The sequence below is a fragment of the Nothoprocta perdicaria genome, unplaced genomic scaffold (genome assembly GCF_003342845.1).
Source record: "Nothoprocta perdicaria isolate Ctin4 unplaced genomic scaffold, notPer1 scaffold_12, whole genome shotgun sequence".
NCBI lineage: Eukaryota > Metazoa > Chordata > Aves > Tinamiformes > Tinamidae > Nothoprocta > Nothoprocta perdicaria.
The window spans coordinates 6,961,939-6,980,138 of NW_020454316.1; the positions used below are offsets into that span (position 1 = coordinate 6,961,939).

An 18,200-nucleotide genomic window follows, 5' to 3' on the forward strand; every position below is an offset into this window, starting at 1 on the left:
CGGGCAGGGCCGCGGCTCGCGGCGGGGCGGCCCGGGCCGTCTMCCCCCGGGTGCGGCGGGGCTGTGATGGAGGGCGGGAAGGCGGCGGTGCCCGTAGTATCCCTGTGGAGCAGCGCAGGCCCCCCCGGCCGGACCTGGGGTGCTGTGGGGCGGCTGCGCAGGCCCGCAGCGTGGGCAGTGGTGGCACCAGCAGCTATCCCAAACAGTGGCACCTGAAACTGCTGAAATACCTGGATTAAATCCTGCCAGAAACTGCAGAAACACACGTGTTAAATCCTGACAGTAAATGCTTCGTGCAGCGTCACTAGGGAGCTGGGGAAGAAGCGCTCCCTTCTTGGGATGCCAACAAGCTCCGTTACCGCCMTGCCGCTTCCCAGGTGCTTGGGACAGACCTGTTTAGGGAGCTGCTCTTGGAGAAGAGAAATTGCCTTTAAACATCTGCTGATTTTCCAGTAGGGCCTGCGTGGGTAGCGGGGTGAGAAGGGGCTGCGCRGGGCAGAGCGAGCCCTGTTAGCACAGCCCCTCGGCCCTCACGCCTTCGAGGAGGTGCCGCGATGGTGCCGTGTGGGAGCCCAAAACCRCAGAGCATGTGGGGCTTTCTGCCCTGTCAGGTTTTTAGCGCCGCAAACAACAAACAGAYATTTTTGCAGACGCAAATTGGTAAAATATTCATAGTTGGTGTTACTGCTGCTAATTGGCCTCGTGTGGTGCCACCTGCGGGAGTGTTGCAAAAGTGAATATTAATGGCTTYGTGCTTAGCTTTAAAGGCTACGAAAGAAAAGGCGTGTTTAATTTGGAGCATGCCAGTTCTGTGGTGTAGGAAGAGCTTTCTATAAGTTATGTGACCACTAACCGGCTGCCGGAGTTGCATGTCTGAGGAGCTGGTTTTAGCCATCTCTGTGGGTATAGGGATCTGTGCAGATAGGTGAAATAAATGAGAGCCTGTATTAACACTGAAAGTACAGCACAGGACACCAAAGAGAAGAGCATGGAAGAACTTATTTTCCCCAAGCTGTAGAAATGTTTATATCAGAYATTAATGAAAGGCAAAATATAATAGCAATACTAGAAGACTAGATTTTATAAATATATAAAAAGTTTTTTATTAATATATTTTTAAAGGAAATATAGAAAAAAGTTATTTAACTTAAAAGGGCATGCATGTAAAAACATTTAAGTTGTACACAGAGGAGCGATAGTTGCTGTAACTGTTGCTTAATTGTGCTTGTCTCCATGCCAGCGTCAGCCCAAATTAGGAAAATACATGTGTTGCAAAGCAGCACTGGGCTGTCTGCAGGATTTCCACATGAGAACTAACTATGTGGTTATGACTGGCAGACWAGCAGTGTCACATCTTTACCCTGTGGGCTTGCAGGACAAGTCATTGGTATCTAAAACATGGCTGAAGTTAGGGCAGAAGCTTTCACACGTGTCCAGGAAAGGACAACGTTCGTCTTTGATGTTGGACAACACTGGAAACACAAGGAAAACAAGGCCGTTCCATCCAGTTTGCCAGCCTTTCTTGCAATCTGTGGGAAACAGAGTGGAAAATAGTGTGTAAAGGTGCTGGTGAAGCATTCCTGTTGGATGGAGGGCTGTGGGGTGGGCAGAGGACCTGGTGTGAGGCTGCTCTTGAGGGTCCTTGGGGTGAGGCTGCCCTAGGAGCTCCACAGGGATGTAGCTGAGGGTCTGCGTGTGCCACCTGCTGTCATTGCATCTTCCCAGAAACATGAAAAAGTCCTGGAGAGATTTGGATTCAAGAGGTTGAGTCCTTAGTATTTTCTTTCTGCTTTGTCCGCCTCTTGATGAGAAAGTTTGCACTCAGCTTGCCTTTGCTGTTGTGTGAGCTCTATTGCCATTTTCAATTTAGCTCCTACCGCGTTCTGGGAGAAACTATTGGAGTTTTCGGAGGTAAAGCAAACCCGTGCAGTAGCGTGTCGGACCTGGAACCGAATGTCCCCAAGCACCGCGGGCGGGCGAGGCGGAAATTCCCGTCTCCTAGCACCGACAATGCCGTCGCTCCGGCAACGAGGCTGCGTGAGCGGCCRTGCCGGAGYGTTCCCAGGGCTGGAGCAGCCAGGGTGTCCACAGGTAGTACCCACTTCTACCTTGCTCACACCTGTGCCCAGTAGATGCACGAGGCGTCCTGGGCATCTCCCTGTTTTCCCTTTCCTTCTGGCACGTGTTTGTCTCTCCTGGCAACAAGTGTGTGGCTCCATCTGGTCTGAATCACCCCGTGGGTCCTGGAGGCCCCAGGACGTTAGAGGAGAGCAGCCTGTGGGAAAGATYCTGGTTGTGGGGAATGTAGAGAAGACCCAGTGGAAGAAATGGTCTGAAAGATACCTAGAGGGAGTGCGGAAGCGCAAGGTGAAAAGTAAACTTGAAGGGGGAGTGAATAAAAAGAATATGTGCTCCGGAGGGGAAGAAGGCTGAGTTGTGAGCTGCTGGGGAGAAGGGTGGGAGCAAGGAAGAGGAGAGTTGGGGAGAGCTTTTCTTAACGGTACCTTGGATCAGAAGCTACATGTTTTGGTGCCTTGTGCAGTACCTGAAATGATTTGCTAATTCTTTGTCAGTGCACGTAACTACAAGGACACTCATCATGAGCATGGGGACTGTAAATTTCTAAGCGAGCTGTGAAAATTTTGATGAAAGATAAAGCACAATGAAGCCAGCAGAGACCCCAAAGCTCCTGAGGGTAAGTTCTTTCTGCAAGGGCTCAATGGAAGATTGATAATGATTTTAAAACCTAAGTTGAATATGGCCATTACTGATAGTAAACGCTCTAACATTGGAACAAAGCAGCCTATTTGAAGGTGCTTCTTTTTGTTCAATACTCTTTGGACATACGGTTTGAAAAATTAGGTGGCATRTAAATCAAGAGCTTCTTCAGAGGGTACAATGGCTTTCTTAATAACTCTTATACCCTTAAGAATGAACAAATCTAACACAGTATATGGTTTGTTCATTTTAAAAATTATCAGAAAATCAAATCCTTTGGTCATTAATCAAAGATAATTCCTGCTGCCTGTATTAAAAAGTGCTTGGCAATGATAATTTCTCTGTGATGAGTGCTGAAGAATRCCAGGGAGGTAAATCAGATAATTCCTTTCTTAGACTTTAGTTTTGAATGAGTTGTATTTTGATACTGAGGAAAGAACAGTTTTGTCCATGTGAAAACCAAATTTTGGGAGCCTTGTTTTCCAGTCATTTATCATAAGTTAGTAGCCACTTGCTAAAAATGTATTAAAATAATGTAAAAATGATTATACATTATTCAAACAATTGCATTAGATAATAACATTGCTCTTTCATGATGATTTAATACACTGGTCTTTGAYATGGCACACTTCTACTTCTTTTTGCTGCTAGTGTCACTTCATACTTTTGTTCCTTATATATCCTCTAAGGAAATACGGTTTAGAAAGATTTGAAGAAAAATAGGAGCAGGTTTTCAGCCTGTGATAAGGAAAATTGCTGTTAATAAAAATCTGAAAAATATGCATAAATAGAAAATATTCCTTGAGAACTTTCTATGGTGTGCTGGAAGGCTACCTCAACATATCATCTCCTTGGGGAGGTAGAACATAGTCCTGAGACATGTTAAATATTCTAACATTTGCTTCAGCCACTTTGCAAATCCCTTATTAGTAATCTGTCCTTTCACTGTATTCTTTCCATCTTGGCAGTACTGGTGCTTTTGAAACTGAGTTCTTATTGACCTAAAGGAAAATCTTAGATTCTTTTTCACCCACTCGCTATTTTCGTTCTGCAATTCACACAGTTTGCATCATTTCAGTGTCACTTTGACAGGCTAGTAGTCATTAGTATTATAATATCCCGTGTTTACACTATTACAAAATTCATACAACATGTACACTAAAAATATTTTAAAAAGTTTGAGTTAGTTTTGATGATACAGAAATATTTTTGTGTTTTTTYTTACCTCTGACATTTATTGGTAAATACATAGTTTATCAGATGCCTGGAGAACAGTGTAACCTGAAAGCCTGTTCTGCTGAGTGATCCAYTCTGCAGATTGTCCTTTTCCTTAACATTAGAAAAGTTGTACCATGTCATTTATTTTCAGTGGAAATTGAAAGCTGCTGTTTTCTTGAATAAACATTTTTCAAAGCAATGACATTCATAAATGTTTTTGAAATTGTTTTCAATTTTCTCCAGTTGCAAAATGATTCTGTATATAACATGAGTCACTCAAAAGCCATACCGGAATTACCACCCCTACCTGCTTCTGCTTCAGCTGTGCCTTCAGAATTATATCAGGTATGTACTATCTCCACTTTCACCGGGGTATTCATTAAATTGCAGATGCTAGAATGATTTTAGCAAAAGCTAATTAAATTGCTAAGTTAAATAGGTTGTAAGATACTTAATTAGAAGTGGTTTTACCGCTTCTGTTATGATTTGGACATTGCRATTTGGAAGTTTAAAACAGATCTTGAACTTTATAGTCTATTAGTATTTTTATTTAGTTTTGAAATAAAATTATTTTTAAATTTAATTCTGAACTCAAAGTATATAAGTCAACATTAAAAAAAAAAAAAACCACTAATATTAATGGACCATAAATTTGAAGTTACTGGGAAAAGAAGCAAAAAGCAATATTTAATTTGGTTCCAAACATTTGTTCATTCTCCACATGCATACTTTGTCATAGCACAAAAAGAAACAGAATTCTGCTCTAAAACCAGATGAGAGCTTGACAGGTACAGCTTTGATATAAAGGGACAGATTGCACAGCTTCACAACTACAACCAATACTGTATGATACAGGAATAAAAACTACCTGTGTTAGCACTTACAGAGGGAAGAAAAAAACAGTAGTTTTCCCATGCTAAATGCCTCACAGTTTCTTATATAGTTCTTATGTGTAATCTTGTGTCAGTATTCCAATGGTAAAAAAAAAAGAAATTCATTTTATTTGAAGAGTTGTAGTAAATTCTTTTATTTTCCTTTAAAAATCAAATGAACTTTATAAGTGTGCATCAAAGGTTTATTTAAGATATGGGAGAGGATTTGGCCAGACCTGAGATTCCTGTGCCGTGACAGGTTACATAAATGTTACATAAATGGTAGACTTTGCCAGGTGATGTTCTTTGTGCGTTTCCAGGAACCATTTTTTTTTGGCTCACATTATGTGCAAGATGCCATTGGTATCACCATTGGGAAAGCATCTGCACTGTGTCCAGGAAGTTGTTGCTTCTAATGGGGGGAAAATTACAATTTTAAAAGCAGGCCTAACTCGGAGGGGACCTGAGAATTCCGAGCTTAGGCTGACTCCAGCAATTCCCAAAGATGTGCAGTGACTTCCCAGGGAAAATGCCCCAAATCTCTGAATTACTTTTAAATTCATATACCAGTTTGTTCCACAAAACTATAATTCAGGCACCTTCTCGTCTGTACTATTTGAATTGCTCTGTGCCTTTCTGGAGAGCTCTCAGGTGCAAAGCGGGTAGAAGAAATTGAACTAAAAAGATTCTGTGAAGTTGCAGAAGCTAATTTAAGGAATATGACTGCAGCTCAGCAATAGCATGAACGCCTTTCTCTTTACTGATAAGATTAGCCTTATCAGTTGGAAGAAAAATGCAAGAAGTAATAATCTTTCCTTATCTGTTTCAAATTGACTATTTTGTTATCATTCTCGCTAAAGCTCATGATAGGCTAAGAAAAGATTTATAGCTGCAAGGGTAAATGGAAAGTAGCTGTTCTGTGCTTTAATACACTACCCTTTCAGAGCATATAACGTGCTCATCAACTGAGAACATGAATTTAATAGCAACTCCTAGGGAAAGGCAAGACAGATTAGGGAACAAAGATGGGATATCATGAACGTATATAGCAGCTTATCTAGGAATGTTTTAAAACTAGTAGTGCTGTGCTGTAAAAGGAAGAAATGAGTGATAGGAATATGGTTGGTTATTCCAACTAAGTAAAAAAAGAAATACTAAATAAGATGTGATACCAAGCTAAAAAGCTAAGTAGGAATTTAAAATKAGAGTTATGGGAACCCATGATATGAAGTACATTAATTATTCTATCTTATGTGCTTTTTCTCCCTGAGGATGAGTTCATCTTCATATTTCTTGATCTCGTGCCTTATAACTCTGAGTTGTCTCATTGAAGTTGGACATTGAGACTGATGACACACTAGTCATTAGATAATGAGTCACCCTAGAAAGAATATGAAATGAACATACAGAAGAAATCTATTAAAAATCTTTCATTGATGTAGGAGAAAGATAAGAGCTGAATTGTTAACTCATGTTGTTGTTTACCTGTTTTGATGCTCGAGTGCTAAGTGCAGACAGGTCATTAATAAAGTCTTGAGAAAAAGCCTCTTAAAATCACTGTGTGGTGTAAAATATTTTTTTCTTTTCCAATTTCAGCTTGTTGTTCAGAACAGCTATTATCCTCCTTTGATGCAGCGAGTGTCATGGACTTTGGCAGTTCCGCTCAAAGAACAACCTTATTTCCGAAGCCCAAGTGACTCCATAGCTAATAACTATTCTCTTACTGCTCGGGATTTGAAAATGAAAAATATGCACAAAGTGGAGTCCTCCTCAATGGCAAGCASCTCACTGGGTTCAGCGAAGCAGAGAGCAGCCTCGCCGTGTATCCATGTTTGAATGTGCTCATAGGTTTAGCTTTGTCTCTTCTATACATTTTTACCTCTAGTTGCTTTTCTTTTAAAGCATCATCCCTGGAAAAGTCACTTTTTCCTGGTAAAGTCTCACAATTTATCACCTCGTGGTCATTATTGACAAATTTCCGAAATCAAGCATAACTTTAGCAAGGTAAAGCCAGTTTCTGATTACTTTGTGAGATTCGTCCCTCAAAACAGGAGCTACATTGTAAGCCCAGACTCAGCAAAATCTTTAACATGATTAAAACGTTTTGCTAAGGCCTAAGTCAAACTTTCTTTGTGGCATTTTGTTTTTCTGTTATTTCATTGCCTGTATAACTGWTTTAGCCCTTTTTTTAACACCTTATTTGAAATAACATTCCTATATGTAATTTTCTTAACTGCTGCTTAAAGCTTTGAAAGAATTTACCCCTTCTGTGAAAAGGCTCAAACTGACAAAAAGAAGTCAGTGTGATCCTGATAGGTAATTAAGTGTCATGTTCAAAAGATAGAGGTTATTACACTCAGTTTGGGCATCTGAGCTGCATTTTATTTTTCCTTTTGACTTGGATGCTAAGAAATGTTAGGTTTCTAACAAAAAGTATGTGCCTCAAGTCTGACATTCTGCTTTGTGCTAAATGAGTACCTTTCACTGCTTCTTTGAGGTACACTTAGGCATGCTAAATCATCTGATTGCTGACTTGAGAACCTAGAATTCCATTTATAGAATGTAGCTGACAAATAAAGTCACTCAGTTGTGCCGGGAGTCTTTTAAGTATTCTATAATGCTCCTAGGATTGTCCCCAATATGGGACTCTACTGTAATGAATATTTGTACTTTGATGCTTCTGCTCTTTCTCTGCAAAATAAGGAGAAAAAAAATCCTTTTTGAAAGTGCTATGACAGTAAGTTTCTTAGTCCTTATTAAGATAAAGTGAGTACCATAAGAGATGGACAGGATGCTTAAACTCTCATTTTAACTAGAAACTTGGTAGTGGGTGTATGGAGTGACATGTTGGAAAACAGTGTAAAAATTGTTAAATAACTACTTGTTGACTGAATATTGTTCATGCTAAGCAGTGTGGACAGAAGTTATATAGAATATAGTGTATAATTATGAAAATGAAGACTATAGTATAACATGTATATGCAAATGAGCATAAACTTTTGGCTTGGACTATTAGGAGTTTGATAAGATAATGAGCTGAGAGGTGGGAGAGAGCTAGCAAGTTGGCCTCTGATGGAATTATTTTTAAGATATTACTTGTCTCAGTGACACTGTACACCTGAGAATTTTATGTGATATTAAAACAGCATATGGTGCCTTTCTGTAGTATAGCAGATATCTAACTTTACTGAATTTTTAATGAGTAACTGAAGTACTTCAAGGCTACACTCATTCTTAGTATGGTGTCAGAGACTTATGTATGCTTGTCATTTGTCCTCAGTGTTTTAAGAATCCATTACAGCATGTTTATTCACTATATTTGTGTTGTTCTATTTCARAAGTACACCAACTTTGTTGAGCAGTTCGGATCCCTTTTCACTGTATGTTCCTGGTCATATGCCAAGATCAAATGTCATACATGATTCAGACAACCAGCCGTTAACTCCAGAAGAACAACTGGATATCATGCACTTACATGAGGAAGAGAGAAGCAAGAGAGAAAAAACACCCTCAGAAAATGATATAGAGGTATTTAGAATACATTTTAAGATTGAGAAAAGTAGCAAGAATAATCATCAACAATGTAAGTCTATACTCTGCTTACTTAAAAACAGTTGAGAGAGGAAGGCGGTGCATGAGGTTTAGAAGATGTAAATATTCAATATAGCTAACTGCTGTTAAAATCTTATGTCAAGTCTGCACCTTTCTTTTCTGTTTCTTTTCGTTTACTCAGTCTGCTAGTTTTTCTAGTGCATTTGYAACTGAAACTATCTTGCCAAATTCTTAACCTCTCACACTGTTGGCTTGTGCACTAGGCATCAGTAATTTAATACCCTATACTTAGTTCTTTGAATGCATATGCTTATACTGAAATATTGTAAGAATGTCAGTTACTGGCAGTGCTTTATGAAGAACTAAAAGACAGAGATACTTAACATACACGATATTCAAGTGCCTTTCAATTGTGAAATGGTTCCAAGAAATAAAAAAAAGACTCAAAATATTTCGTTATCAGCAAAAAAATCATACAATAAGCATAATATTTTTAACATTGTTTTGTAGAGATACTGTTACTACATACATAATGGAGTAAAAGAAGACATGCTTGCACCTCAGGACAAGGAAGTGATGAATGTAATTTTAAAGCGTATTCCAGCTCATATTCTTACTAACCCAGATCTGGAGAATTTACTTGGAAGTTTAAAAGAAGAGATCAAGGCTGACTATCGTATCAACCTCATGAAAGCCATTGGTAAGAGGCAAAAATTACTAGTAACTCAGACTGCATAAATGCTTTGTGTATTTTGAAAGCAAGTCTACATTCTGTTTATAGCAACCATGGAGAGTTCCCTTGGAGTCAATAGAACTGCAATAGATATCTGAGAATATAATCTCTGATCATGCAGCATAAAATTGCTCTTTCAACAAATTCTAAAAAATGTATTTACTAAGCCCTATATCCCATTATTTACATATACAGTCAGCATATAGTTCAGTAGCTCCTGGTGCATACAATCTTTTAATCTGTTCTTGTCTTATCCCTACACCTAATTTAAATCCAGATCATTTTCATAATGCATAATTCTGTGTAATTTCCTCAGATATATATAAGGGAGGGTGGATCAAATAACGATGGACAAGGAATGATAATCTCAGTTTGTAGTAAAAGAAATTCAGATCTGATATTAGGAAAATGTTGCTACTACAAAGATAGTGAAGCATTGCAACAGATTTTCAATAAGTGGAGGCTTTTAAATTCATAATAGACAAGTATCTGTCCATAACAGTCTTGATCATGTTGGAGAGGGTAAAGCCGATACTTCCCAGACTAGCATTTTTGTTATTCTACAGTAAATTGTTGTTGCCTATTAACAGACAGGTTTATCTCTCTCTGAACTCCAGTGAAGCTAAACATTACACTGAGATCATATCGTAGGTTCAAAGCTTTCATGTAGGCCATTACAGGATTAATAAAAATTAAACAGACAGTGATTATATGCTATTACACTATGCATGTTCAGCAGATAGAAATCATCATAAATAAGTAAGTACAATCTCACAATCTGATATATGATTTGTTCTAGTTGATTACATCTTGATGGATCCAGCTGAGAGAGAGAGACTGTTTATTGGAAATACCCCACGCCCTTTTCCTCGGAGAGTGGTCCGTGCCCCTGTCCCYTGGCATGACTCTTACCAAGAAGTGAAAAACTGGAATGAAACCAATCTATTCACAGTGAATCCCTTGATGCATACTTTGCAACAGCTCTGGCTTTCTGAGTAAGGAATCGTGTTTATAGGATCCTAATTAGATTGTTTCATTTTACAGCTTGGTTAGAGAGGGCATATGCTGACTTCTTTACATATGCTACTGAATCCTGGTGGAGCCTACTCTTTCTGCTTCTCTAACCAAGCACACAAGGTTAGAATTGTTCAGTGGATAAATTGTTATTTCTTCTCTTTATGACCCCCAAAGATAGTTCAGATGTTAATAGAGAAGTCTGTAATATTTGCTGTCTTAAGAGTCTTCCCCCACAACAAAATAGTGAGGCTGTAAGAATCTTGGTATAAAATGATTGCTTCCCAGAGATTCTGAATGCAAGCATGAGTATATATTCATGTCTACAAACCGTCAGGAATAGTTAACTTAGTGCTATGACGTGTCACCTTTGTGTTAAATATGTTACTTTTAAAGTAAAATTCCTTTTTTGGATTAAGGACATTCAGGAAATTAATGAATAATTTCCGGAAATTAACACTAGGAGAGCTTTCATCTCTCTTAAATTGAGTCACATTCAAGTGTCTACAGTGGGAGGAGTGAGATCACTAGGCACTTTAGAAAACAGAGGGACACGTTATCTTGTGGAGTTAAATATGGTAGTTAAATATRGAATAGAAGCAGGAATTGACATTCGGTATGTTCTTTAATGTTTGGATGCACTAACTAATCTAGCAAAAGGACAAAAGTGTTTCCAAACTTTTAAGAAAAAAAAAMCACATTTTGAAATGTTACTAGTATAAAATGAAAATTGTGAGGCCCATTAACCTTTGTTATGAGCAAAAAAAATGAACCATATTAGAAATGTGCTCATTCTACAACTTTGAAGTGACATGCATCAATGCAACAAATATTATTTGTGTTTTTAAGTAATTTCAAGACCTTCCTGATTCCATTTTATATGTATTTCATGACAGAATTCCTTAAAGTATCTGCTTTCCATGTTGCTTTCTATAGATACAGTCATCTAAGGTTTGTTCGCACAAAGGAAATGCTTTCTGGTCACCTGCCACTGTTGCCTACTGAGTTTAAGGATCTCATTCAAARACATTGTATGGAAGCCCGCAATATTCTTCGGAACAAGTCAGTACCATCTGCAATAACAGCAGAAAAATAATGTCTTAGACTCTGATTTACACAAAGAACATCATGTTAATATTTTGTCCTCTAACATGAAATACCATATCAGAATACTTAAAGTTGTCCTATTTCTGTAAAGAAAGTGTTATGAGCTGTGACTTCCTTAGTTGTAATGGGGATGTGTTTGCATGTGAGTGTCCATTGATACAGACTTTAATTGCAAAAGAAGTAAATTAAGCTTTCAAACAGGTGGCAGTTTACTGCTTACAAAATTTTTTATACTATGTCTAGTAAATACATATGTAAGCAGAGGGAGTATGAAAATCTGCTAAGGTGGAAGCCTGCAGAGCTATAAGCTTAATCTTATAAGCTTATGAGAAAGTAGCTTGATGATCTAATGAACAAAGCTTTTGAAGTGTGAAAAAAAAATCATAATTTTGGGGCTGCATTGATCTTATTGATCTAAGCTCCAGTAGTGATTAAAGAAAAAATTGTTTATTTGTTTCCTAGTGGAGCCTGATCAATTTAAGTAAGATTTTTTTTTTTTTTTTTTTGAAGCGACAGCCTGTGATAGAGGATAACAACATTCTGCCTGTCCAGATCTCTTCCAGGCTCATGGTTACCATTTAGTGTCAATCATTTAATATTGTCACTAGTGTTTAGCCTGTCAATGTTCATTTGAACCAATACTAGAGCCCAATGATAACAAGCATCCTTAGCATAAAAAATCATTTCCTCAATGTCTTTTTACAATTTTGTTTGAAATTAACTGTTTTCTACTAACCCTCTGAGTTGCTTTATTCTTTGTGTAATTACTCAGCTTAGATTTAATTGGTAAATGCAAGTCAAGAGTAATAAGCTTTTAAGTACTTTGTCCGTGCTCTTCTATTGTAGGTGGATCCCAACCTGTGTATCCGTTTTCTTTGATCAGAGGAGGAAATGGCTTCATTTTGCTCCTAAGCACAACCGTGACTCTTCTCAGCGAGTTGAAAGTTATTTTGGTTCAGTAGCAAATCTTATGTCATTACAATTACGTGGGATGGTTATTAACTCTTTAGAAGATCTTCTTGCCTTTTTTATGATCCACCAGGTATATGCTGTGAAGTGTATTTATGCATATGGTTATCAATGTTATGTAGAAATAAGCCATACATGCATTAAAAAATATCCTTAATAAGCTAAAATATTCTGGCTAGCTCTTGCCTTTATAAGCTATGTCTGGGTCCGCCAAGCGTTTGTGCATGCCCTCTTTGTGCATACTKGATTTTTTTGTGTGGTCAAAAACGACTTGCATAAAATGTCATTTGCAGAAGTACAGTTATAATTATCAATCTGTAGAAGTTTCCAGCTCTATCGTCAATGGCTGTGCTTTTTTCAGGCTTTTAAAATTTTTATTTTTATTGCCTTTCATCTGGCAAAAGACTTAAATGTATTTTTCCAAAAGCATGAGCAACTTGTTTTTAAGTCAAGTGTGCCTAGTCATGCATATAATCCTTTGCAGAGACAATTGAAATATGTTGTGTCCCTGTCTGTACCAGATGCATGTCCTTTGTTATTTGAAGTAAAATATTTAATTATAAAAATAAACATTAAACTGTGAGAGTTTTTGTGACTGTTTTGGTTACCATGAAGTTGCCTCTTAGGGGAAACAAGTTCTTTAAGTAAACATCCAGGATCTACCATGATAAGATAACATGAAACATATTTAAATGGAGTGAATGTCAGAGATAAAAAGCTGCATTATAGCAAGAGGATCACAAGCAATATTGTCAAAGTTATGCTAAGCCTTGTATCTGAAGGATTTTGCTCCTACTGTTTTTTTTTATTGTTGGAGCATCTACATTAGGTTTCTAGTCATGAATTAGGTCTCCATTACTGTAAAGGCATTTTTGGTGTAGGACAGTTATTCAACATCCAAATAATTAAAAAAATAAAAATCTTGCACTTGATGCTGCATTTGATTTCGGTCAGGCATTAAGGATCTTTTTTTAGTGTTTTGATTCTGTACGGTAATTAGTTCTGTTACTTTAGTGGGAACCAAGGCAATTAGGCTTAGATCCAGTTCCCTAATTACACTCTTACAATTTCATTGAGGAGTTGGCATGTAAATATTTTGTGTATTGGAGCATCAGTGTTTTGGATAAGACTTAGTAAAGAAAATTCCTTTTGTATTGTGCAGTTGAGACTTGCAGAAGTTTGAATCCTTTTTTAAAATGATTGTAGTTATAGTTGCTTCCTTTGACATGTACAATTTTCATTTTTTTCCCTAAGAATGGGAATGATTTTACAGAACCATATCAAGAAATGCAGTTCTTTATACGTCAGATACTAATAGTAAAACTTAATGTGGAGGAACCCAAGATTGTGTTTGAGCCACCTCTGAAAGAATGTTGGGATTTAATCAGGCAATGCTTCAGGGAGATCCTACAAAGCGCTGAGGAACTTCCAAAGGTACTGGAAAAGTTATAGCTGCATACCAAGTACAGGGAGAACACAATGTATTTGTGAATGAGGCAAAAATCTGACATGTAGAAGATAAAGATGAGACTCCTATGTCAGAAGCTGTATGTGTACAAACTTTTGTAATTACGGAAGATGAAATAACAGTTACTCCTTTTCAAATTCAAGTTATATTAAGCTCTGGTTTAATTTTATGTAGTTTTCACATGCAAGCAATATGTGTAACCAAGTGAATTTTTTTTTCAGGCATAATTGCTACCTTGTTTTTCTTACAGCAATAATTGCTACAGTTTTTCTTACAGCAGTATTTTTTTCTACGAGAGGAGTAATTTCCATTTGTTCTATTCTGTTGTGCAACAGTCTTTGGGATATTTTATCATTTCTAATTAAACTGTGGGGAGCAACTCATTCAATTATTGAGCACAGGGTCCAAGAGTGCATATGAATCCTTYGTTTGCATGATCACATTGGTACTTATGATGTGAATCTGTAACTGAACATAGATCTGAGCTGCTTTGAGCATTGAATAATATGACATTTCAGTTCCAGAGATGTAACATTAAAGTCCCAAGCTTGCTTCTGACTGTGACTTTTTTTTTTTTCAAAAAAGTACCTGAGTGGTTTGGAATGACTGTTGAATACGAATCAGAGCCTTTTGGGTTTTAATCTCTTAACTGAATTGTATATTCTTTTCTAAAGAAGAGGGTGAATAGGTAACAGAGTACTTTATTTCCACTATTGTATGTGTATCACAATATTTGCAATGTTTTCCTGTAGGTAGAAAGATTTCTATTTCCAGAGTTAAATAGAGATGATCTCGTTCTCAGTACAGTCAAACCAGATGAATTGTTGTTTTCAGATTTGGTGAAAAAACTCGAAAAGATCTTTGAGAGCAACATTCTTGGCCCACAGAAGTAAGTTTTGTCTTACTCCCTTACACATCCAAATCCTCGCATTTATAACATAATCTGTTTGACTCAAGCATTTAATAGTTTGAGTTGATTCATTACCTGTTATAGAAAATCTTCATATTGGAATCTTGTGTTTGCTTTTGTGATCTTCTCTTTTTAAGGTATTTAAAYGTGTACAGGAAATACAGTGATCTTCTGAACAACAATGCAGAGCAAGACATTACTAATTTTTTGAAGGAGGGTCATTCTTTAGAAGATTTTAGTGAGGTAATATGTAACTGACAATTTCTACGTTTTCATACAGCAGCTAACAGACACTAAAATTCCTGTTTTATTGTTTGTTCCAAAGAACTTCTATTCTAATGACTTGTTTTACTCTGCAAAACATTAGGGAAATCATTTCAGTCTTTGTAGCCCTTTACTGCAGGATTACTGTGGCAAGAGAAGAAGATTTCCCAGTGGTCACCTTSTATGGGTTTGGTTGGGTTAGGTTCCTAGTATTTGCTGGTCTTTCACTTTTTGCCTGTAGTCAATCTTGTCCACTTTTTTCTTGTTTCATTCCCAGCTTAGCCTCTGACTTAGTACTTCTTATGGGCAATTTCTGATATTCTTTAAATATGTCTTTTTTTTTAACCGTGAAGAACTTTCGGCCCTGAAATTGAAATCTGAAAATATAAAAATTAGTTCTTTATGATTGAAAAAACATACTGACTGCCAATTAATTGATTGTTGCTTAGCTTTTTGCATGTACAGGCTTTAAGGAAAAATAACAGGTTTATTCTTTTCTGTTTGTAGAAGATTGACAATTTAACAAAATTGAAAAGGGAGATTGCTTCCTTGCATGTCACTGTCCCCTTGGCCATGTTCTGTCTGGATGCAGTACAGTTGAATGAGGAACTCTGCAATAGGATCCAAAATCTTAAGGACAGATTGATTGAGTTTGAAGTGATTGAAAACAGAACATTAAATAACAGGTACTTTTTATCATACCTGGCTTTTGCTATAAGTCAGTACCTGAGAGACCTTTGTTCATCTGCTGGGTTTTCTAGGGCTGTCCAGACATGTGCAAGGGCACCAAACTAGTATTTAAAATTGAACAGGTACAGAAATACTTGTAAATAAATATAAACCTTGGTATGTATTGCATATACTGGACATTCCAGTTTATACTGGACATTTTCAGTATCCAGTATAAACATTCCAGTTTATACTGGAAATATGCAACTGTTCAAAAAAAAAAAAAWAAAAGGAACTTTAAATTATATTTTGATGCTAGTGTCATGGGATAATTATGGCTCTAAATTTGAAATGTATTTAGAAAGACTAGCCAGTAAAGAATTTCTCCACAGTGAATAGAGAGGGACAATCACTATAAGGAAATATTTCATCCCACTAGTCTGAAAAAGATTCTTCTGTGTGATGAACTGTTCTCTAGTGGGGCCTCTGTGACTATGAAGGGGATCTAGACATGCAGCTTAGGCCAAGCACTTAACATTTTGAAAGCCTGAATTTATTTAAATGAACCCTTCCTATGAGACCTTCTAATTTAACAGTTAATCACTTAYATACCAATTCTCATGTAGTTGGACTGTAGAATTGATTCTGTTTAGTAAAACAATCCTTTCTTGACTTGTTGTGTATATTTGTCATAATATTTAAGATGAATATTTAAATAAATCTTAATTTATGAAGATGCTTAGTATTCATATTCAAAAGAAAGCATAAACTTGAACACAGTTTGGCATCTCTTCATTTATGTTCCCAGTGATATGTCATTTTTTTGTTGTTGTCATAGCATTTGCAATGAATACAACATAATTGCAGATAGAGTGAGTGAGGTGCCTTCGAACAGTGAAGAGCTGGTGGAACTTACTGCATACTTGAAGAAGTCCAGTGAAGTTACTGTTTATAAACTGAGGCGGCAGATCTCTGAAGCAACACACAGACTGGAATTCCTCATGGACTATGCTGATCTTCCTTGTATGTGCAAACTACAGAATATAAAAGTCTTCATAGGAAAATATGCATATRTATGTATATATGTGAATATTAGGCTCTACACAGAGCGTAATATTCACAGATAAATGTTTCATCTTCTAAAATGTGAATGGAAACTTCCAAGTGAACCAGGAAATGCTAAGGATTCAGAAGAGACAAAAATGTACCAATACAGGAAGCAGGAGAAAAAAAACCCTGATAATTTTATTTCTTCTTTTCCAAAGGAGTCCTTATGTCATTTTGCTGTGATGCTTTGCTGTTTGAGTTAATATAAAGGCTGTTCTTCAATTTTAGGAAACATCTGTAGAAATTGCTTTTGAGTTTGAGCTCCTATTCAGAACAAAAAGCTGTCATAATTAGTGCATACAAACATTTATTGATTTATATCCTTTTTAGTGGCAGGATGATCATTTCTTGTTGGAACATTTGTTCAGATCAAATAGCAATTGAAATAATTAGGATATGTCATGATTTTTAGAGCTTTTTTGATTTATTTTGCTGCTTAGAAAAGAAATATTCCTTCTTCCTAAATGCAGCTGAGCTATTTTGCTTACACTTCACAACAGCCACTCTATTAGATTGTTGCTTAAAGGATAGTTTCTTAAGGATACTTTCTTAAGTGTATACGTTTTCTCTATATTAGTGGATGACATAAAGCTGAATAGCACCGTTCTCCATTGGCCTGATCAGATTGAGGAAATCTTTGAAAACAGTAGAGACCAGCTGTATAACAGGAGGAATCGTGCAGAGATGGCTTTGCTTAAAAGGTATGGTGTCAGTATGTTTTCTTTCAGTGTTGGTGAAAAGCAGGTAACGTCAAATAAGTAAAGTTAGAAAAGAAGTGGGAAAGCAAGGGAAAAACACAGCTTGCAGTATTGTGGAGTTTTTAGAAAAATATTGTTATCATGGTGGATTAGTATATTCCTCAAATATTTGAGAGGTGGATGTTACTGGAATATTCAGTTTTATCTTGTTATACTGCCTTGCACGGTATTACAGTATTGCACAGTGCTTGCAMAGTATTTTGTCACATTGTTTTCACTCTTCCTTTATTTCTTCTGGTTACTGAAGGCAGCAAATGTAAGTGAACTAAATCAWCTGAGGGGATTTAAAAAGATCTATGAATTCTAAATCTGTAAATTGAATAGAATTGATTTCAAAGATTGACTAAGAGAATGATTGACTAAAGAGAAAATTGTATTACCAGAGTGATCTTTATTTCAGGTGTTCTCAATTTGAGGAAACTCTTGAGATTTATAAAAGAGAAGTAGAAAGCTACAAAAAGCGAGATGTTATGACCATGGAAGAAATGAAGAACAATGCTGAGAAATTTAAACAGTTAAATAAGAATCTGGATAATGCAGTAACAGAACTGGAGGTTAGTATTTATTTGACCAGCTAAGGTACTGAGTAGGTTTCAGTGTGTTGGATGAGGAATTTTAGGGGAATGTTTCAGCTGAAATCCTGAATTTCATTGTCTGCAGAAAATAGAACTCTTTAGGAGAAGGATGCTAAGGAGGTGGCATTTTCCCCAAATCAGGGTTTAAGCGGCTAGGGCTGCATTTAAGTCTCCTCTGCTTGGTCCCCAGTTGAAAAACAAGTATTAAAACCAAATGTTTTCCACATGTTTGTATCATTGCCTATAGCCCTTAAATAAGACCTTAT

General features: G+C 36.9%; 1 protein-coding gene across 1 annotated transcript in view; it reads left to right on the top strand.

The window, feature by feature from the left end:
* Positions 1–2,555: 2,555 nt before the first annotated feature.
* DNAH3 (dynein axonemal heavy chain 3) overlaps positions 2,556–18,200 on the top strand; it is a 52,370-nt gene continuing 36,725 nt past the window's right edge. The window contains exons 1-16 of the mRNA XM_026054148.1: positions 2,556–2,695; positions 4,180–4,281; positions 6,405–6,630; positions 7,055–7,124; positions 8,150–8,336; positions 8,871–9,060; positions 9,893–10,088; positions 11,044–11,169; positions 12,061–12,256; positions 13,438–13,617; positions 14,404–14,540; positions 14,699–14,804; positions 15,333–15,511; positions 16,333–16,517; positions 17,179–17,302; positions 17,760–17,913. Coding sequence (XP_025909933.1) covers positions 2,663–2,695; positions 4,180–4,281; positions 6,405–6,630; positions 7,055–7,124; positions 8,150–8,336; positions 8,871–9,060; positions 9,893–10,088; positions 11,044–11,169; positions 12,061–12,256; positions 13,438–13,617; positions 14,404–14,540; positions 14,699–14,804; positions 15,333–15,511; positions 16,333–16,517; positions 17,179–17,302; positions 17,760–17,913 — 2,391 coding nt within the window. The 5' untranslated portion in view covers positions 2,556–2,662. The remainder of the gene's footprint in view (positions 2,696–4,179; positions 4,282–6,404; positions 6,631–7,054; positions 7,125–8,149; positions 8,337–8,870; positions 9,061–9,892; positions 10,089–11,043; positions 11,170–12,060; positions 12,257–13,437; positions 13,618–14,403; positions 14,541–14,698; positions 14,805–15,332; positions 15,512–16,332; positions 16,518–17,178; positions 17,303–17,759; positions 17,914–18,200) is intronic.